Below are 22584 nucleotides of genomic sequence, written 5' to 3' on the forward strand. Positions count from 1 at the left end.
CCACCCAGGCGCCCCAGAAATCAAGTTTTAAACAGTATCAACAAATGGCCTAGAGGATAAAGATTTCCTTAAAAGTAGTCTTAGTGCAATTATTACAATTATAAATGAGGCCAGCATGTAAAAAACCCCTGATAATTAGGTTAAAGGACAGAAACATGCATGGGGCTTAATCTTGGCTCTGTTAATATGAAGGCGACAGTTCCTGATCACAGTATTTCACAGAGTATCATAAAAATAATCCTTCATTTTCAGCAGTTCCCTGCTTGCTCATTGGCTTACTCTTGCTTACTCTTTCTCTCCCTTTCTTTCTCGCATCTTCCAAGGGGACTCAGCAAGTCTCTATTGTGATGCTCTGGCACAGTCAGCTATAGGGTGCTACGGGAGGGCAGTGAGTGCTGGTAGAAGGGAAAAACCGCTAGCTCCTGAAGATCAAGAAAGGTACTTGTTTTTAAAGCAGTGGGAGGGGAATCCTTCCTGGTACCCAAGGCTACCATGGAACTCAGGATAACCGGGGGAAAGGAGGCAATGAGATGCAAACTAGTACTGAAGCAGGAACCCAAATAAGATAGAAGGGCCTCCTCAACCAGGAGAGATATATGGGCCTATCATTCAGGGCCTGAGGACACAGCTCATAGCAGAGCTGTGATGCTGACTCATCTGTTCCAGACTAACACCCTCCTTTCTTTCTTTCTTTCTTTCTTTTTTTAAAAATTTATTTATTTTAGATAGGCGGGGGGAGAGGGAGATTCTTAAGCAGACTCCTTGCTAAGCTCAGAGGGCAGAATCTGACATGGGACTCATCTCTGAGCTTTAGCTCACAACCTGAGCTGAAACCACGAGTCCAATGCTCAACTGACTGCACACCACCTAGGCGCCATGGTAACTAATCACTTCTAAGGAGGAGAAACCATGAAGCTGACTTTGACAGCAGGGATGAAGCAGCAGTTAATAAAGATTAACTAGAGGAAGGACATGACTAATCTGTGATCAAGGTGAGAGAAGTCAGTGGAACCAAAGGTTATGAAAGAAGTATTTGTAATCACCCTGGTGCTGGGTATAAAGACAAAAGGGTTAGGGAGTCATAAAGTGGATGGCAGTGTGAGAATATTGTTTTTTTCAGCGCAGACTTAGAAAAAAACAAAGGGAGTCGAAGCCAACTAAGCCAGATCTTTGGCGCAGCCTTAGAAAAAACAAAGGTAGTTGAAGCCAACTAAGTCAGATCTTTGGGCTGAAAGCATTACGTTATTTTCTGTCTTCTGGTAGAATGTTATCAAGAAGAGAGACAAAGAAGCTGTTTATGGGGGCATAAATTTCTGGGCATAGGTAGGGATTTTCCTTCAGCCTTACCAAGTTGAGACTTAATAAAAGTTACCCAACTTTTTTATAATCTTAAGCATCCAAGTTACTTCAAATTTCTTGGATACGGAACCAAGAAAGCCAGAATATGCATTTTTCCATTAATGTAATCTTTAGCCTATCCTCCAATGCTCCTAACCCAATCAGCTGGGCCTAGGAAATACCTATTACACATGGTTACAATAATAACCTATATATGCACAGTGCTTTTAATGTTCTCTAGGAATTTTCTTTTCTTTCTTTTCTTTATTTACTTCAAATAGAGATCACAAGTAGGCAGAAAGTCAGGCGAGAGAGACAGAGTGGAAAGCATGCTCCCCGCTGAGCAGAAAGTCCAATGTGGGGCTTAATCCCAGGATCCTGAGATCATGACCTGAGCCAAAGGCAGAGGCTTAACCCAGTGAGCCACCCAGGCATTCCTAGGACTTGGATTTCTGTGCTCACCTGTTTTCAACTATAAAATTCTACAGATAATAGCTAGTTTCTGAAAACAGATTAAATTTTTAACAAATCTTTTAAAATTATCATGAAGCCTAATATTTAGAGAATACTATAAAATGATATTCAAAAAAATTTTTTTAGCAAAAGATCAGTGAATTGTCAGAGCAAATATATTAAGATACTTCAGTGAGTAGATATTGTTATAAGATATAATTTTTAAAACATAATTAAAATATGTAACCAAAGAACATGTCAAATGAGCAGCACTGAAAATATTCACTAGATGACTGCATATCTAGCCAATTGTGAGGAAGGAATCAAATCCACAAGAAGACTGGGTATTGCTCAAGATTAATGACCTAAAAACAGCCTCAGATTTCAACCTCAAGTCCTTTTTAAAAATAACAAGGGATACAACTCAAGTGAAATTTTTATCTAAGAAATAAAATATCTATTATTTAATAGTCATGAGATGAATTTTAAAAGCAATTTAAATTATTTTTCTATAAATAATAAGCACTTATTTGTCAACAAAGAATTATTGTACTTGTATACCATACCTTATGTGCTTTAGGAAGAAGTGAACCAGGTGGTTTTTTTCTGAGTACATATGCTCGAAAGCCCTTCCGGAGATAAAAGGTTGGATTGGATTGTCCTGATCTAGATAAGAGTAAACGTCATTTACAAAGATATTTTCCTTTTTTTTTTAAAATATATATTCCTTCTTCCCCCAATCCTACCAAAATGTCAAAACAAACACAAAATAAAAATAAATCGATTTCAGTGCTGGGAAACCAAGAGGGGTGCTACCAGTGCTCAAAACATTAGCTTTTGGATGATATTAAAGATGGCAGCACAGTGGCAGGTGGACAATCTGTAACCCACACAGGTAGAAGAGAAGACCTCACTCCCTGCCTGCAAATCATGAATTTTATAAGTATCCCTAGAATAATGCTGAGATCTAAGTAAAGAAAGGCTAGGAAAGAAAATTAATTAAAATTAATTAAAGAATGGTGGGATAGGGTTCGTGTCCCCTCATCTGCAGATGCTTTACCAAGGTTGTACACAGGTGTAGCTCTCCACAATGGGAACTGTGGCAAGCGAGGCCTCAGGGTGGACACCTGGGCCAGGGAAGTACAAGAGTGCTCCAGGTAACTCACACATACCAGGGCACCGGCGTTCCCTGCCAGGTGAGCAGAAATTCTCACATGAACTAAAAATAAACTCTAGATACCAAAACCATTCAACTTACGCCTTCATTTCCAATATGGCCAGTTTAGAATTACCCAGCTTTTGAAGACTCCAACAGCATGAGAAGGAGGATTTAACTAAATAGTGAAAAGAATCAATACCTGATATGTGCTGTAATGTGGATGGACTTTGAAAACCTGATGCTAAGTGAAAAAGGTCAGCCACAAAAGCGACATATTATATAATTCCACTTCTATGAAATGTTCAGAGTATGTAAATCCGTAGCGACAGAAAGTAGATTAATGGCTGCTAAGGGATGGGAGGAGGAGAAAATTGGGAAGCAAGGGTTTTTTGGGGGGTGACAGAAAAGTTCTGGCACTAGATAGTGGTGCTGGTTGCACAACATCGTGAATATATGAAAACCCACTAAACTGCAACCTTTTAAAAATTTTTATTTATTAAAGATTTTTACTCTCATTTGAGAGAGAGAGAGAGAGCACACACAAGCAGGTGGAGCAGCAGGCTGAGGGAGCAGCAGGAGAGGGAGAAGCAGGTTGAGCAGAAAGCCCACCATGGGGCTTGATCTTAGGACCCCAGGATCATGACCAGAGACAAAGGCAGACACTTAACCAACTGAGCAGCCCAGGCACCCCTAAACTGTACACTTTAAAATAATTCAAATTTTAAATTTTATGTAAGATAAATCTTAACTTTAAAAAAAATCCCAACGTCGCTATACTTAAATAGAAAAATAAATTAAAAAAATACGTATTTCTCTTGGGGAAAAAAAAAAAAAACCTCACCAAACTGAAAGCTTTCCCCCTATATACATATCTATGATGTTTCTACAAAAGACCCCCCCAAAATGCAGAAGCCCATCTTGGGAAGATTATCACCAACACTGTGTACACATAGTAATGGCTACATTTAACCACTGTAAGCATCAGGCCACCATATAGTCTAGAAACCACAGATGGTATCAATACTGTAAGAATCATCAATAAGCCAATAGCTATCACTATTGTTTAGGACTCAGACAAGACAGGTCGTGCTTAAAGAAATAGGTTGATCTATAACCAAAGAGGTGGCACCTTTGATTGACAGCTCAGGTTCTAAGAAACGAGGCCACATAGGGGAGGATGGCTGTCAACCTGGTTTAGAAGGAGCCGCTGCCTCTAGTAACAATCCTCTGGACACGGCTCCCAGCATCCTAACAAGGGACATGAGCAAGAACTTGCTACACTTAGGGAAGCCCAAAGTATCCTACCAGATACTTACAGTTTATTTCCAGGCCCTCCAGTTCAGATACAGTCTATCAATTAGATATTATTTCTACCAGAAGTAATGTTGCCTGGAAACACAGTTGACATGCCACCTTTACCAAATTATCAGAGTAACTGAGCTAGAAAGTTAACTTGATTTGTCCATAGAAAAGGTTTTTTTAAACCCTTTCTTCACATCTTACTAGAGACATCTCAGACCCGTGAGGTCATCCTGGTGGGTGGTTTTAGCTGCATCTCCAAATTTCAGAAACTTAGAAATTCCTACAGGATTCTCCTTTTCAATAGCAAGAAATTGGAAAAAAGCATCAATCCTGATAAGGGCGTTACTTATGTTCGCAGCTATGTAGGCAGCCATCTTGTCCCTAGTCGAGATAAAACTGAAAATATTCAGGATTCACTGCTCTTTGGTTTTATCCCTTTTCCTAGTAATACTGAAATCACCACTTGCACTGAAAACATTGGTGAAGTCATGACTATTCAGGTTAACTGCAATAAACAGTTCATTCCAAATGAACTTAGACCTTTGCTATGTACGCTATGAAACTGAGCAAAGATGAAAGATCACAACCAGTTTGGCCAGTTTGAACTCACAGACATCCCTCCTGTACTCTTTAGATTTGTACAAGTTGAAGTAACTTTTGATACTGATAACAGCATCTCAGATATATTTGCGCTAGATAAGAGATCAAGAAAAGAGATTAAAAGAGCAATGTCATGGTATTTGAGCATGGAAAATATTGGGTATACGGTCCAAGAGGCTTAAAAGTATAAAGCTAGAAATGAGAAGTAGAGAGGCAAAATATCCCCTACAAAAATGCTCTGATCCCATGTATTCAACAGTAAGGCCATGGTGGAAGATGAGACCCATCAAAGCAGAAATAAAGATGATGCCAGACAAGATTCTTGGCAGGTTCAATGAAATCATCAAATGGCTGGTGAAGAATCAGATCACTGAGATTACATGAACATAAAGAGCTGGAGATGGCTTTCCTTTGTCCCCTGGAACTTAATGTCTTTCAGCATAATCACATACATCTTCACTCTTCTCTGAATGGACCCTTCATCTCCTTGCTCTAACTAAAACTTGAATGTTCCCGGAGGACAATGTTTCCCTTGTAGGCCTCTAAAATGGTATATTCCTCCCCCACCCCCCATCAGTGGGCCTGGAGATGGAGTCTATGTTCCTCCTGATACTCATTGCCACTTGTGAACTCTTGGCCTTCCCTCCTGCCTGAAACCTGCATCCAGCTTTGAATCTCAACTTATGAGACTACCCCATTCCACCCTTTCCTGTTGCAGTCAACTATTCTCCGTGTTGCATTCACTCTCCCTCATTGCCTATTGACCTACTGCTCATATTTACACTACTCCTATTCTCGTAGTTTCAAAATCCACTCAGATGTTTGTTCTAACACGCAGGCCTGTCAGTCCCTTGAATTCTTCTACTCCAGTGATAGTTTCCACTGTAGTACTTCAGTCACTCACTCTGGAGGACTCATATTAAACATTAACAACTCAAGCACTACATAACCCTCCTTGTTAAGCATAATCTATCTTTCCACCCACTCCCACTGGTACATGGATTCCAACAATCCTTCAGTCCAGGGATCTACCATCCACTGATCATATTATTGTTTATCATCCTTTAGCCTCTCTTTCCCCCACCACGTCCTTTCCAAACTCGCTTAATTTTGATGGCCAATTATGTAACTACCCTCTTGAATGCATCTTTAATACACTTGCCCCCTCTTCTTATTTGCGGGGCTTCCTCCATTCTGGCTTAAATCCAACTCTTTGCCTGTACTCACATAGCTAAATGTAGCTGGAGAAAGAAACATTGTAAAAGTACTATAGGCTAGTGGCATTTATCACCAACATTTGTATTTCTTGACTACTGGTTTATGTGAAAATAAAAACAGGGGTAAAGGAGATTGATCAGAGAGTTTTGTGGTATAGAATTAAAAGGCACCTTGCCCCAATAGATAGTGGAAGTTGAAGGAAGTAGAATTAAAAACAGCTTAAGTTTCTAACCTAAAAGCCTTGTGTTGTAAACAATGTTTAAGATCTTTCACCTATTGCTGCATCATTAATTATCAAAAGGAGCACGTTCTTATTACAGATTAGGAAACTAGTTCTCAGGGAGTTTATGCAACATTTAAGTTCCCAGTCATTGAATGGCAGACAGAATTTCTTGAAAGCCAAGATTGCTTCTATAGCTGTATTCAGCAAAACACTATTTTTTGAATAAGTTCTTTAAAATTTGTTTTCTATTATAAAACAGACTAGAGCTAGATTCATAGTGAGCAACAGTCCTCTCAGGATCGTCATTCAGTTCCATTCCCTAACTTCAAAAAGAACTAAAGCCCAAAGTGGTGGTGTGATTTACTAAGTGGAAGACCTAGGATTAGAATTCAGATTCCCCCAGCTATTGCCATTAACTCAACCTCTGAGAATAGGGCCAATTAAACGGAATTACATCTGCTTCTCAGTGGGAAAAAAAATCGAATGGTTACTGAACAAAAGTTGAAAGAAGACCTCTTCATAGTCCACAGAGCTTCCAATCTTAATTGCCTCAAGTGGATCCTCCAAGTACATAATTGCATCCTTTTTTTTTTTTTTTTAAAGATTTTATTTATTTATTTGACAGACAGAGATCACAAGTAGGCGGAGAGGCAGGCAGAGAGAGAGGGGGAAGCAGGCTCCCCACTGAGCAGAGAGCCCAATGCGATGCGGGGCTCAATCTCAGGACCCTGAGATCATGACCTGAGCCGAAGGCAGAGGCTTAACCCACAGAGCCACCCAGGCGCCCCATAATTGCATCCTTTAACAAAGATTCCTTCTCATAGTTGGAATCGTGAATGTTGTGGTGGTTCCATTATTGTCCTCGAACTGGAAATACCCAAAATGAAATGCAGGGGACCGCTGACGGCACATTCCACCAGCAGAGTGCGTCATTGCAGGAAAAGAAGCCGGGGTGAGGGAAATTGCGACCCCACCCAGGGCCAAAGAAAGGAAAGCCCAATGCACAGATTGGTTTCTGCTGGAGAAGACCGGCGTCGATACCTGTACTGGGTAACGGTCAGCTGAGCCTCGGGCTCGGCCCCAAAGCCTGGCAAGTGCTGGTTCAGATAGGCCTCTAGGGACCCGCTGTCGAACTTGTGCTGGGGCAACACTTCGGCCGTGTCGGGCTCGGGGGAAGCGTCGGGTTCCATGGCTGCGGCTGTCGGGGCCGGCCGCAGAGACCAAGATTCCACAGGTTCTGGGCGCTCAGAACCCTCGGGGGTAGAGTCCTACTCCACGGCCAGGGGGCGAGGCCCGGACCCGACCGGGCGGAGATGACCCAGCCGCTCCAGCCAATCCCACTGCCCCACGGTCTGGTGATTTAGGCGCTACTGGGGCGTGCCAGAGAACCTCCGCGTTCTCGCATTTAACAAATATTCAATCTCACAGTCGGAGGCCGCAGTCTTCAAGAAGGCAAACGCCTCTTAGTCACCACAATTAGGAACAATTAGGGCAATTAGGAACGGAAAGGCCTTGTCCCATCCCGAATTTACTGTACCGGCTGCCGCAAGACCTACGGGTCCGTCTCCGAAAAGGGTCCGTCAGGCCCGTGAGCCCAGGAATAAAAGATCCCGGTGTTTCCTCTAGCCGCCGGGCTGAAAAGGCAGTATCGCAGGCCGTGGGCTTTGGACGCTAAGGACCCCCGGCCCTGCTGGGGCCCTGTTTCTTAGGACCAGGCGAAGAAGGAAGCTAAGAGGGGCGTTTTGGTTTGTTTTGTTCTTCCTGAGGGGGAGCGATGACTGCAACGTACCGGAAGCGGTACCGAGGGAGGCCCGCGGGAGCGGCGGCGACGTGTCGCCTGTGCGGCGCTGGGAGCACTTCCCCAGGGTTCTGGGCTAGGAAGGCGGCGGCTGCGTGTCTCCTCACCCATCCTTGGCGGGACCAGCGGGCCTGGCAGCGTGGGGCGGCGGCGGCGGCGGCGGCCTGGGCTGGGAGCGTTGGCGGCCGGGGTCCCAGCCATGGCCGAGTCCGTGGAGCGGCTGCAGCGGCGGGTGGAAGAGCTGGAGCGGGAGCTGGCACAGGAAAGGAGTCGGCGGGCCGTGGGGGGCGGCGACGGAGGAGGCGGCCGGGTCCGCATCGAGAAGATGAGCCCGGAGGTTGTGGACTCCAACCCCTACAGGTATTTGCGTTACGGGTGGGAGGCGGGCGAGGGCGTGAGGTCAAGGTGTGCGAGTGGTCAGGAGCGAGGCGCGCTCCCTCCCTTCCCTGCTTACACGGCCTTCCACCTCCTTCTTGCGCTGGGTCCTGCTCCCAAACGCGCAAGGGCAAGTCTCAGCAGTGGTGGAAAGGTAGTCTTCCTCTTAAAACACACCCACCCACCCCCGAAACAGTCAGCCATATGGTGCTGCTCTTGGGCCTGCTACGGGTACGCGAACCGATTTCCTAATGCCCCTGTTCGTCTACCTCATTCTGCATAAAACTGATAGTAATTAACTTTCAGAAGATGACATTGAATGTAAAACCCACTCACTAGTAAACTTCGAGTTTCATAAAGCCTTCTCAGTATTTCACAATTGGGGACGTGGTGGGGAGAGCAGGATTAGCTTTCTTTCTTTTTTTTTTTTTAAAGATTTTATTCATTTATTTGACAGAGATCACAAGCAGGCAGAGAGGCAGGCGGAGAGAGAGGAGGAAGCAGGCTCCCCGCCGAGCAGAGAGCCCGACTTGGGGCTCGATCCCAGGACCCTGGGATCATGACCGGAGCCGAAGACAGTGGCTTAACCCACTGAGCCACCCAGGCGTCCCAGGATTAGCTTTTTTAAAGCTGTTCGACTTGACCAGCCCTGTCTGGCCCTGTCCTTTCAGCGGGCTGAATGGAGTGCAGTGGTTATAAAAGGAAGGACTCTAGAGCCCGAGCGATCGGATTCAAATCCCAGCCCTTAGTAGCTGAGCAGCCATGGAAAATATTTCTGTGTATAGTAGGGACCAGTGGTATCAGTGAAATCTTCAGGTAATACCTGAAACTGAAAATCCAGAAGTAACAACGCTGGCAAGCTATTTAGAAATTTGTTAGTAACAGTTGAAAATGAGGAAGGAGAGGAATAGGGGAGTCGGGATCAGAAGCCTGCAGAATTTCCTAGCAAGCCTGGTAGAACTATTTGACTCTTTAAAGTGTAAATGAATGGGAAATTTATATATATGTGCATAGATTTAATCATATATATATGTCTCTTTCACATATATATCATTAAATCTCTGTACATATATTAGTCTGTTTCATATATATGAAACAGACTAATATCAATAACCAGGTAAAGTACCTCTTAAGAGTACTTGGCTGCAGTTGGTGCTTACTAAGAGCAGACATCATCCATATCCATTATGGGCAGAGACAGCTGATGTTAAACATTAAACATTATTTACATATGCTAAGAAAGCACAGAAAAATGTTGAAATTTTTCTTTGACTTATCTCATCTGGACATGTAACATTTAAGTCAGTTGCTTCCATCTTGGCTGCACATTAGAGTATCTGAGGAGCATTAAAAAAAAAAAAATCTTGTTGCACAGGCTACACCTGGAAGGATATTCGGTGTTTTTTTAAAGCTGCCCAAATGACTTAATTTCATCTGGTAAAAGCCAGCTGAAAGATTTCTCTTAAAGCATTAGTAGTGATTGAGTTTGTATTTTTCTGTGATGATGTGTGTTTTCCTATATCACAATGAAAAGATTGTAAACTTTAAAACATTCATTTTTTTCTTTGTTTTAAGCCGCCTGATGGCATTGAAACGAATGGGAATTGTAAGCGACTATGAGGTATGGTAAATCTTTCCAGGTTTTTGAAGATGATTTCAGTAAATGAAAATAATTTCTGATGACATTTTGGATGAAAAGTTAACCAACAAATAATATAATTTTGCATTTCACAGAAAATCCGAAACTTTGCTGTAGCAATAGTAGGTGTTGGTGGAGTTGGTAGTGTGACTGCTGAAATGCTGACAAGATGTGGCATTGGTAAGGTAAAAACATTTCTCTTTGCCTATCACATAGGGAAGCTACTCATTTCTGGAGTGAATCAGGTATAAATTAGGAATTTTTCTCATTAACTAATGGTTTATTGATTTGTGCTGTCTTTTTTCATATTATACTTTCTACCTACAGGAATTAAGACACAATACCACCCAAATGGAAACTGATAGTAAGGCTGATAAAACAAGGAATATTCAAAATTTTGTTCAGAGATTTTGTATTTGGGATGATACATATTACAATTTGGGCTTAAATATTTTAGATATAGAAGCTTAGGAGACAAGGCTGTTAAATTGATAGTGTGTGAAACACAGGCATCTAACAAATGTTTTCTAAACATGCTTTGTACAAGATGAACTAGAAAGCATGTACCTTTTTTTTTTCATAGTGGCCCTTTATTAACTTATTTAGAAGCATTTTAAAAAATTTATTGTAGCTGACATAGAGTATTAGTTTCAAGTCTGCAACACAGTGAGTGATTTCAGCGGTTCTATGCATTACTCAGTGCTTATAAGTACAGTCACCACCTGTCACCATACAACATTATAACAGCGTTACTGACTATATTTCCTATAAGGCTGTGCTCAGCCTTATAAAAGAAGAAAATCTTGCCATTCATGACAACATGGATGGTCCAGAGGGTATTATGCTAAGTGAATTAAGAGAAAGACAAATACTGCATGATTTCACTTATATGTGGGGTCTAAAAAACAAATGAACAAACAAAAAACAGACTGTTAAGTGCAGAAAACTGGTTGCTAGAGGGGAGGTAGGTGGGAAGATGGGTGAGCTAAGTGAAGAGGATTAAGAGATAAAACTTGTAGTTAGAAAGTAAATACCCTTCTTACTCTTAAAATTGAAATGGAGAATACTCTAGATTTTTTTTTTTAACCCATACTTTTTTTTTCACTTTTTTCTAAAATTAATTAGGTTATGGGTAGGAAGGAGAGATAACCTTATACCAGTCTCAGATTTACAAAGCTAAAGTCTGTGATGTTGGATTCCTAATGGTTGAATGACAAAGCTTTCCACAATTGATTTCCGCCTCTTTAATTTGTCATTTTGACAAAGCAAGCATTTTTCCCCACGAGAGAGGAGGAAGCAGGCTCCCTGCTGAGCAGAGACTCCGCTCTGGGGCTGGATCCCAGGACCCTGGGATCATGACCTGAGCTGAAATCAAGATTCGGACTCTTAACCAACTGAGCCCCTCAGGTGCCTCCATGCTCCAAATTCTTAAAAGAAGTGGTTTTAAAGTTGGCCTTCAATATAGAAAAGGCAACACAAAAATAACTAAAAATGTTTATTAACATTTATAGTCTTTCAGAAGCTTATAAAAGCCAGTCAGAATTACTTGTAATTGATATAAGGACCGTGGCTGATTGACCTGGCATAGCAGAGATCATGAAGATTATGGGTCTCAGGGTTGAATGTGCTTCGGAATCACTTAGATGGCTTTTTAAAACCTGATTGCCAACCCTACCCCAGTGATTTTGATTCTTTAGTTTTTGAGTAGACCTAAGATTTTAAATTTGTATTAAATCCCCAGGTGATTCTGATGTTCTGGGGGGTTTTTTAAGAACTGCTGGATCCTTGCCACTCAGTCTGATGCCCAAAGTAGTAGCATCAGCATTATATGGGAGCTTGTTAGAAATAAATACTCTCACGCCCTACCCCAGGTATACCAAATTAAGAATTTTAACAAAACTCCAGATGATTCATATGCATATCAAAGTTAGGGCAGTGCTCCTATATTTCCAACAAGCTCCCAATGATACTGATGGTGCTAGTCCAGGCCACGTTTTGAGTAGCAAGGCTGTAGAACGGTGGTTATTCAATATTGCTGTAATTAGAATCACCTGGGAAGTTCAACAAAGTTTGATAATCCAGAATGGAATAGAATCAATCTTTGTGAATGGGACCCAGACATCAGTATTTTTTAAAAACTCTCCTAGTGACCCAGTGTGCATTCAAGTTTATAAGTTAAGGATCTGCATAGGTAAGTTTCAGAACTCTTTTCATTATGTAAAACAGATAAAGAAGAAGCTAATTTATGGTTAAATAGGGAAGTGGAGGATTGGAGACTCAGAGCCCACCTTTTACCCCTTCTGTGGTGTCCTGGATCACCTGATCCAGATTAGCTGCTTTATTTTACAGATGAAGATACAGGCCTAAAAAGTGAGTGACAGAGCTACAACTCATACCTCCTATCCCCAAATTTGAGATTTCCTTAACTTATAAACCAACTATCAGGCTGAAGACTCAAATTTCATACTTGGCTTGACCTAATAAATACTGTCTACTGAGCTGAAATCAACTATATTTTGTTTTAAGTTGAGTCAGAAAATTATCATAGAGGGCAGACAGGGGTGATGTATTTTCTAGCAAGATAATAAGGGTTACCTGAGTTGTCGGTTGGATTAATTTTGTTACTGTTGTTAATAAGATCCCCTGCTGCTTTTTTATTCCTTTTTGTAATTTTAGTGTGTGCAGGACAGTGCACCACAAGCCACAGCCCCCTTAACCGCTATTGTAGACTTTGCCTCTGTGCTTGTCCTGCCTGGCCTTTTCCTCTTTTTTTTTTTTTTTTTTAAATCTAGAATGCTGAAAATTGTGTTAAAAAGTCACAGAATTTTAGATGAAGGAAGGGACCTTGGGAATATTTGAGTGCAACCTCATAATTTCTTACTGATAAGAAATGGGATCTTTATTTTTTTTATTTTATTTTATTTTTTTTTTTAGAAATGGGATCTTTAAAAGGTGTTCTGTATGAGTGTTGAGTGTGAGAAATGCTGTTGTGCCTTAATATATAGAGAAGGAAACAACAATTAACTTACTGATATTGGGGTGATATTTTAGCCAGGGCTAAGAATGGTGTTCTAGTCACAAAAGGAGTCATGTTATACTATAATTTTAAGTTAGGACATTTGTTATTTTAAAATTTCATTTATCTACTATGTTCTTGGCTTTTAGTAAACTGTTACACTGAGAAATTCCATTTCATTTTATCATTTAGGCAGACAGTAAGTGTTATGGTTCAGGTGCAGATGCTGGGTTGAGAATGCCTGAATTTGAATCCCATTGTCATGTATGTTAGTTGAATGGCTTTGGGGTGTGTCCCATAGTTGTCTCATTTCTACCTATATGAGCACTAAATGAATTAATATAGGATACCTAGTGTTTTTGAGTTAGTTTGTATTATTACTGTCAAACTGTTAAACCCACCAAATGTGAAGTCCACTAATTTATTCTTTGTTATTGTTTATATTTTGGTATGTTTTTCATCAGAATACCGCTATTTTCATTTTAGTTGCTACTCTTTGACTATGACAAGGTGGAACTGGCCAATATGAATAGACTTTTCTTCCAGCCTCATCAAGCAGGATTAAGTAAAGTTCAAGCAGCAGAATATACTTTGAGGTAAATGGATTAACAGTTAAGGACTATAGTGAAATCTTAGTTTGTGAATTTGTATAAGTTAATGCATAAATTTGGGGTGTTTGGGTGGCTCAGTTGGTTTAGTGACTATCTTTGGCTCAGGTCATGATCCTGGAGTCCCAGGATCAAGTCCCACATTGGGCTCCCTGCTCAGCAGGGAGTCTGCTGCTCCCTCTGAGCCTTTCCCCTCTTGTGCTCTCTCTCTCGCTTTTGCTCAAATAAAATCTTAAAAAAAAAGTTAATGCATAGATTCTTCTCCATAAAAGTTCAGGTTTTTACTTCTACAAGTTGTCTTACCTCTTGGAACAGGGTTGGCACTATTTTTCTGTATAGGGCTAGATAGTAAATGTTTTAGGCTTTGAGGGCCAACTATGAAACTGCCCAGCTATGTAGTGGTAATGTACTAACAACTATAGGCAGTAGAAATATGAATGAGCATGGCTATGCTCCAATAAAACTTTGTTTATGGACTCTGAATTTTAAATTCCATGTAATTTTAGCATGTTATAAAATACTGTCCTGTTCTGCCACCATATGAAAAAGGAAAAATCATCTGTAGCTTGTGGACTTCATAAAAACAGGTGGTAGGTAAGATTTGCCCAAGGGCTATACTTTGCAACCCTTACTCTAAGATGTTTCTTTGTGGCCTCAAACATACTTGCACTGAATTAAATAAGGAACAAAGAAACTCTTTTGTCAGGCTAGGCTGTAGCTCACAGAGGTGCTAAAGGCTTAATTCTGAGCACATACATGGTGGGAACATGTAATTTCTGTAATTTCTGTAATCCTGCAGTCAACACATTTTGAATGTAGTCCTTGAAGTGGGTCAAAGGAAATAGAAGAGGGATATGGGTTTTCTTTGAATCGCTTGAATTCCATTTTTCTAACCTCTGTTAAATGATCTTTTTCAGCTCTTTTTCTTGCTTTCACTTAGAATTCCCACTGGTAGTTTAATAATTACTCCTTTTTCCTTCTTAGGAACATTAATCCTGATGTTCTTTTTGAAATACACAACTATAATATAACCACAGTAGAAAACTTTCAACATTTCATGGATAGAATAAGGTAAAATTTTATTTATGAGTATTTTGCAATGTCCAGCTCAGTTAAACAAGTATCATTAGAAAATCTACTGATGTGTGTAACTCAGTGAGTTGGTAGATTTGACACATGTTTCTGTTTTTAAAATAGTTATTTTTGTGTGACCTTTATGTATTAGGAGCTCGGTAAAAAGTAAATATTGTCCAAAAAAACAATAGTAGTAACAATAAAAAAACCAAACCCTGTTATAATGATAGAAAAAGGATCTTCAACTATTTCTTTGTGAAAGTGGTTTTCTGCAGACGTTTTAACACTACTGAGATACTGAATTATATTCAGTTTTTATTACATTTACATTTGGAGTGAAACATGAATAAAGCCTAAAGCTGATTAGGCAATTATAACTTCTGTGAATAGACTTTATACTTTTTTGTGCCAGGCAAAGTACTGTAATATCATTGATACTCATATTAGTCACTCAGTACATACTAGATCTTTAATATTAAATACTATGTCTTAATTATACTCAAACATTTACTGAAAGAATAAGTGTGTGCCTGAAGATATAGTCTAACTAGAGTGTATTTTGTGTCCTGATTTTTTTTTTTTTTCCAAATAAAATTTATTATCTTGACCTAGTAATGGTGGATTAGAAGAGGGAAAACCTGTTGACCTAGTTCTTAGCTGTGTGGATAATTTTGAAGCCCGGATGACAATAAATACAGTAAGTATCCCTATTGTATAAGAAGTTACACTCATGGCCTTATCAATTTTTTTTTTTTTTTTGTATAGTTCTGCATTTAAGAATAGTTCTGCATTTAAGCCTTCATGTAATATGTTTTGTTAACTTTTAATTATTTTTTACCCTACTTTTGAAATTCGGATAACTCTGGGATCTGTCTAGCCTTGCTGGTATGGCTTCTGTTTCAGTATCCTATTCTCTCTTATGCCAGTAGAGGCAGCTATAAAATTGTAGATACTTCTGATACATAATTTTTAAAATAAATGACAATGTTAAAATGTCTCTATGTTAGCATTGGTTTTAACTTTTGTTACTTTAAGTAAAGACAGAAATATGTATAAACTGCCTACAGACCTGGTTTCTCAGAGGTAAAATTCTTTGAAATACCATGTTTTCAGTTTTTCAAAAAATCTTTTGCAGTTTTTGTTGCTGAAATTCTTTTCGAAAAATGAATTTTTTACTTTAATAAGAAGGATGTGTTAGATAATAAGCCTAATAGTTGTATATAGTTAAATAAATATTTATTGGGTATTTACTTAAATGCTATCTCTTTACTTTTTAAATAAAGTGGCATTTGCCAAGGAATTCCAATATTCATAACTTTCCTCTTTTGAAAAATTAAAAAAACCCTTGGTAATCCATTTAATTAAATCCCAATTTTTGATGAAAAAAACTTACAGTAAATTACTTCTTTTTATGTTCTTATGTTTTCATCTGTTTCTGCCAAGGCTTGTAATGAACTTGGGCAAACGTGGATGGAGTCTGGAGTCAGTGAAAATGCAGTTTCAGGACATATACAGCTCATAATTCCTGGAGAATCTGCTTGTTTTGCAGTAGGTTTGATTCATTTTGGCTTATTTTTTTCACTATTAAGTACTCGAGTTCCAAGGGGTATTCAAAAATGTATTCAGAGAAAAAATAAACTTTGAATGTGATGGAATACTATTTTGAGCATGTTACACTTTTCTCTTTTTGTTTTGAAATATATTTTCTTTCATTCTTTTTCATGTAGTGTGCTCCACCACTTGTAGTTGCTGCAAATATTGATGAAAAGACTCTGAAACGAGAAGGTGTTTGTGCAGCCAGTCTTCCTACCACAATGGGAGTGGTTGCTGGGATCTTAGTACAAAATGTGTTAAAGTGAGTGAGGGCTAATTTTTCTGAATAGTCTTGTTTGTTTTTGATAAAAATATATTTCAGAAAGCACATCAAATATTGGAGTTACCAGCTAAGTATTTTTTTTTTAAATCTAGTTTCAAATATATGTAAGTTTTTAAATATATGTATAATACATCTGTACTTTAAATTTACATACATATCCTAGTATATCTAATTTAAATATAAGCGCACATATTAATACACATGTGTCACTATGTATTTGGAATAGTTCATGTTAAATGGTACAGTGGAACTGGTGTATTTATATATGAAGTATTAACCAAATGATTTAAATCTCTGTGGTTTTGACCAAAGGGCATAAACACACTTCCTTATTTAATTCTTACTAAAAATAATATGAATGTGATTAAATATTAATAAGGATAATATCTCTGCTAGCCAAAAACTGATACCCAGCAACCACACCATCTAAACTATAGTAGCAAAGGAGGGCAAAGATTCTTTGCAGGGCAAATTAATTTCAAAAGGTTTTTGAACCAACTCACACTTTATAAAAAGCAGAACCCCTTTAAAGGTTCTCTATCTCAGGCCATTTTTTCCCTCACCTTACAGCTTTAGAAAGCTTTTTTATGTTTCCTAACCCTCCAGTGTAATAAGAACAAATTGCAACATGATATAGAGAGGTACCCTGATACCAGAACCATCAGCTACCAACAAAAAAAATTGTAAAAAGCATTCATGAGAACTCTCCAGGCAGCTGTCTAGGGCTAGTTCATAGAAGTAGACTTCACAACTCTGCAAACTGTATAAACTTCAGTAGGCCCTATCTAAAAACGTTTTACAGTATGCTACAAAAGGGGGGAGGGAATCACGGTTATAAACTATTCTCTTAAGGATATGTCATATTTAGTCAGTCCCTTATTGATGGACATGAAAGTTATTTACAGATTTTTTTGCTTCTGTTAACAGTGCTGCAAACAACATCTTACATATATTTTTGTATAGTAGATTTTTATAGATACAGATTTTTAGTGGTGGAATTTCTGAGTTTATGCAGTATTTGACAGTATTAAATTTCTCCTTCAAAAATACACATTTCTATCACAGTGTAGGAATACCTGGTTCACCCACACCAGATGATAACATTTGGTATCATTAGACTTCTTAATCTTTCTTAATATGATGGGTGAAAGGGGTATCTCATTTTAATTTTCAGTTGTTTATGGAAAGGGGTAAGCACTTATATTTTTCTGTGAATTGTCCGCTTCATATCATTTGGTCAGTTTTCTGTCTTTTAAAATTTTTTTTTATTTGATAGAGAGAGACAAGGGAATACAAGCAGGGGGAATGGGAGGGGAAAAGCAGGCTCCTCACTGAGGAGTCTGATGCAGGGCTCGGTCCTAGGACCCTGAGATCATGACCTGAGCCAAAGGCAGATGCTTAATGTCTGAGCCACTGAGGCGCCCAGTTTTTTATCTTGTTATATATTAACATTCATTGGAAATATTTTTCCTTTTGTAATTATTTTGTACGTGATTCCCCCCCCCCTTCATATAAGTTTCTAAAAGGAATTAGATTTGACTAATAGGGAGCACAAGGGCACACTGGAAATGTTCTGTCTTTGATCTGGTAGTGATTACAGGGGTGAAGATTTGGAAAATTTCAGTGAGTTGTACATTTAAGATTGTAAACTTTAAATTGTGTATAAAAACTTCCAAAAAGTAGTTAGATTTAGTACCATATCTCAGGAATTCTTCACTTTGACATCAGTACTTAAAAGTACCATTTTGTTACAAAAATCATTAAGTACTTCAATACCATTTCTTAAAAATTCAGTTATTTCTAATACTTCTATGGTTTATTTAAGTGTGCTTTGATTTGTTTTTCTAGGTTTCTGTTAAATTTTGGTACTGTTAGTTTTTACCTTGGATATAATGCAATGCAGGACTTTTTTCCTACCATGTCCATGAAACCAAATCCTCAGTGTGATGACAGAAATTGCAGGAAGCAGCAGGAAGAATATAAGGTATACATCTATCCATCAGAATATATGAGAGGTTATATTATTTGGATAATAATTGAAAACAGTTACTTAGATTTGGAATATAAGATAAATGGATTCTGGATTTTGAAGGTTTTATTTATTGTATCTCTAAGTTAGAAATGTTAGTAAAAAATTCACCATGTTTCAAAAGTGAAAAATCTCTCTGAAGTTCGTTCTTGTTTTTGGTAAAGTAAAAAGCCTGTCTGAATTCTTGCTCAATGCTTCAAAGGCCTGAGAGTACGAACACTTTGATACTATTTGATTTCTACAGAAAAAGGTAGCAGCACTGCCCAAACATGAGGTTGCTCCAGAAGAGGAAGAGATTATACATGAAGATAATGAATGGGGTAGGAATTCTTTCATGAATTGAAATGGCAGTGTCAAATCTCTTATGGGAGGAGATATAATTTTAATTACACAGATTTAATTATTGCTTAAGTTGCTTGAAAACTGTCACCATATTTAACTCTATAGGTATTGAGTTGGTGTCTGAGGTTTCAGAAGAGGAACTGAAAAATTCTTCAGGTCCAGTTCCCGACTTACCTGAAGGAATTACAGTGGCATACACAATTCCCAAAAAGGTATGCTCAAAATCTGGTTTATCATAAGTATATGTTACATAAGAGAAAATTTTTTACTTACCTTCTTTCATCCTCATCCTATTTTATAATGCCAATGCAATATTTACTATTTTAGATGTTTTACACTATGGGCATTAAGATGTGTAAGAGAAGGTGTTCAGTGTTAATGTGGAAATAGGCACAGTGCCTTTTTTAAAGGTATTTATTTATATATTTGACAGAGAGAGACACAGTGAGAGAGGGAATACAGCAGGGGGAGTGGGAGATGGAGAAGTGCTGAGCAGTGAGCCCAATGGGCACATGGCCTTTTAAACTGTTTGAAACACAGACCTAAAATAGTGTTCCTGACTCATGAATGGATCAGATACAGTAGATTTTGATTAAATGAAGATAATATTTTTGTATTTTGAGCATTTTAGCTGTAATACCATTTTAAAAATACCACTGCAGTAGAGATCTCAAGAATATTGAAATTATGGCCTTGTAAATCAAAAGATTGGTGGGGAATGTAAGGGATTTTGTCTGTCCTAAAAATTAGAAGGCATCTTTGATAAAGTTTACTTTGTAAACTACTTGAACATGGTTAAAACTTAGTGATTATGTATTCCTAAGCATCACAAATTTTATATGGTTATTTTTTCACTATGTTTACCTCATTTGTTGATAGCAAGAAGATTCTGTAGCTGAAGTAACTGTGGAAGATTCTGGCGAAAGCTTGGAAGACCTTATGGCCAAGATGAAGAATATGTAAATAATGGACTGACCTATATTTTATTTCCTGAGTTAAGCCTATACCCTTGCAATTAAAAAAAAAAATTAAACTGACAAAGCTTAGGGCAATATTACTTGATATATAATCTTCATAGAATTGTTACACTTTTTGAAATAATTTTGTTTGTCCCTTTTTCTCTTTAAATCCGTAACTCCTAAAACTCATGTTTGAATCTAGCTAAAATTTGAAAACCCAGCCACTGAAATGCTTTGCCCTTTTGGGAGGGGTGGGAAGAAAGGATCAATATAATGCTCTATTTGTTCTCCTTCCAATAATCCTCTGTGGTCTGTTGCCTAAGACCATGGATAATAAAGTAATAGGTGGTTCTCAAATATAGGGAAAGGACAGGAGGTACAATCAGTTGATTAGAGCTAGCAGATATCTACTCATTTTATGTAGAATCCCTCTCTATAAGAAAACTGTCCACTGTTACCAACAATGAATTCAAAATAGTTAATTAATAAAATAAAAAATATCCTCTCAAATGTTAACCTAAATACAAGCTAAAATGTAGTCATCAGAAAAGTCTGTAAATCTGTGAATTCAGAACAAGACAAAGGCAAATAAAAGCAAGCTTTCTTCATGGATTAATAAAGGTACTTTCAGGGAGTAAAAATCATTATGTTTCTGCACTAAGCAAGGAACAGAACTCCTTGCATGAGTAGAACATCTATCTGGAGTCACTGCACTTTATTGAGGAGCAAGGAGTACATGTAGTTTAAGATTATCTAGATTATACCTGTCATATGGGCTACCTTCTGAGTACTTCATTTAAATTTGATTCTCTAGATAATTAGATAGTTGTCCGGTATTGGCATAAAAGAGACCTAAATTACCTCTATAATGATTGACATGTATTTATTAACTGGAAGAGTATCATTTACCCTGATCATGGCCACTAAATTATAAATTGATAAATTGGTTTTCTCTAAATGAAATACAAATAATGAAAGCTTAGAGAGCCTTAGTTAAATTTCCAGTGGTTTGGAGACCAATGAAAAATATGCATGTGTAACCATTGTCAGTAGGATGTTATTACACTATGCTAATCTACTTTGATTTTTTTACTTGAAGATATGAATGATTACATTGTATCTCTAGGGAAGAAATGTTAGTACAAAATGAAAAATGCAATTTCCACTTAATAAAATAAATTTTTAAAGTCTGGTTTCGGAAAGTCCCAAATATCAAATATGTTCAGTATATTTGCTTTGAGATTGTAGAATCATATAGTGATTCTTCTGTTTAGAATAAGTTTAGGAGTGGTAGCCTTGAAACTTATGTTGCCTTGGTAAGTCATTTGCCATTAAAAAAATTAGTGAATTCATCTGTAAAACAGTTTTTTCCTAGTTACGGGAGATATTTTGAACTTCAGAAAAGAAATGTAGTCTTTTTTTTTTTTTTTTTAAAGATTTTATTTATTTATTTGACAAAGAGAGATCACGAGTAGGCAGAGAGGCAGGCAGAGAGAGAGAGAGAGGAGAAAGCAGGCTCCTGCTGAGCAGAGAGCCCGATGCGGGACTCGATCCCAGGACCCTGAGATCATGCATGACCTGAGCCCAAGGCAGCAGCTTAACCCACTGAGCCACCCAGACGCCCAAGAAATGTAGTCTTTATAAAAATAATACCATTCATTTGGAACATCTAGTATAGTGATTCAGTCAGGCTTTGCTTACAATTTTTTTTTTTTTTTAAGTAAGCTCCATACCTAGCATGGAGCCCAACACAGGGCTTCAACTCACAACTATGCTTTGCTTATAATTTAAAGATTGTATAGTTTGATAAAGTATAATAGCCAGAACTCACCTTTGTTCTGCTCAACATGGCATTGTACACTGTTGGTGTCTTAACACTGGACCAACTATTTTTACCTTAGTTATCTAATTTGTCTAATGTCTTCCATTAAAAAATAGTTGGATGATTTACCAGGAAAAAAATCTGGTAACAGGTATCTTTGGCTACCTGGAGTGCTCTCTTGGCAGTCTGTATGCCATGAAAAAAAGAAAAGAAAAAAAAAAAAAAATATATATATATATATATATAAAATGTATACACACACACACACACACACACACACACACACACACACACACTGTGGCCGATTTTGGGAAATTAATTGTCACCAAGTTTTACATTACTAAATAAACCTCTAGTGCTTGACCATATTTTTAAACACTATAAAGTGAAAGAAGGAAACACACTCCCCAAATTGCCATAGCACAAAGGCTCTAAATTACAGTAAAACAGTATTTCAGGTTTAACCCCTTCCCCATTGTGAATGGGAAGTTAATTTATGTACCACTTAAATGTTTAATGTAGTGAAAAAATGTATCCTAGGTTTTCTCACATAGAAACACTCCTTAAATACCTACAAACACATTGATCAACACAAAAAGATAATAATCAAAAAAAAAAAAGGTAATAACGATTTAAGAATATTAAGGAAGCTTTAACCCTCCAATTGTATTTTTTCCCATACTTCTCTTTCTGTAAGGTATTAATGAAAATTAACCATAACTAACATTATTTGGTTTCTACCAATTCAGATGT

The 22584-nt window shown here is 38.1% G+C and overlaps 2 protein-coding genes across 5 annotated transcripts in view; one reads left to right on the forward strand and one right to left on the reverse strand.

The window, feature by feature from the left end:
* The window catches only part of ACAD11 (acyl-CoA dehydrogenase family member 11), a 92814-nt gene extending 84985 nt beyond the window's left edge, over window positions 1-7829 (reverse strand). The window contains exons 1-3 of one of the 2 annotated variants that reach the window (XM_059162617.1): window positions 7335-7470; window positions 4454-4545; window positions 2358-2457 (exon numbers count right to left, since the gene is read on the reverse strand). Coding sequence is in view for 1 of the 2 variants with exons in the window: in XM_059162616.1 (XP_059018599.1) it covers window positions 2358-2457; window positions 7335-7483 (249 nt within the window). In the remaining variant the exon portion in view is untranslated. Of the gene's footprint in view, window positions 1-2357; window positions 2458-4453; window positions 4546-7334 lie in introns of both variants that reach the window. The other variant, XM_059162616.1, reaches the window with a different exon arrangement.
* Window positions 7830-8079: 250 nt separating this feature from the next.
* Window positions 8080-21211, forward strand: UBA5 (ubiquitin like modifier activating enzyme 5). Of its 3 annotated transcripts, XM_059162618.1 has the most exons (12): window positions 8080-8451; window positions 10042-10087; window positions 10201-10290; window positions 13608-13717; window positions 14714-14800; window positions 15416-15500; window positions 16247-16351; window positions 16531-16658; window positions 18528-18663; window positions 18953-19028; window positions 19156-19262; window positions 19930-21211. In XM_059162618.1, exons 1-12 carry the CDS (start codon window positions 8291-8293, stop codon window positions 20011-20013), a joined length of 1215 nt encoding a protein of 404 aa, XP_059018601.1. In that variant the 5' UTR covers window positions 8080-8290; the 3' UTR covers window positions 20014-21211. The 3 variants fall into 3 exon arrangements, with proteins under 3 accessions (XP_059018601.1, XP_059018602.1, XP_059018604.1); XM_059162619.1 differs by lacking the exon at window positions 8080-8451 and having other exon boundaries at window positions 10201-10285; XM_059162621.1 differs by lacking the exons at window positions 8080-8451; window positions 10042-10087; window positions 10201-10290 and adding an exon at window positions 10310-11512.
* The last annotated feature ends 1373 nt before the right edge of the window (window positions 21212-22584 follow it).

This window comes from Mustela lutreola, chromosome 2 (assembly GCF_030435805.1).
Source record: "Mustela lutreola isolate mMusLut2 chromosome 2, mMusLut2.pri, whole genome shotgun sequence".
NCBI lineage: Eukaryota > Metazoa > Chordata > Mammalia > Carnivora > Mustelidae > Mustela > Mustela lutreola.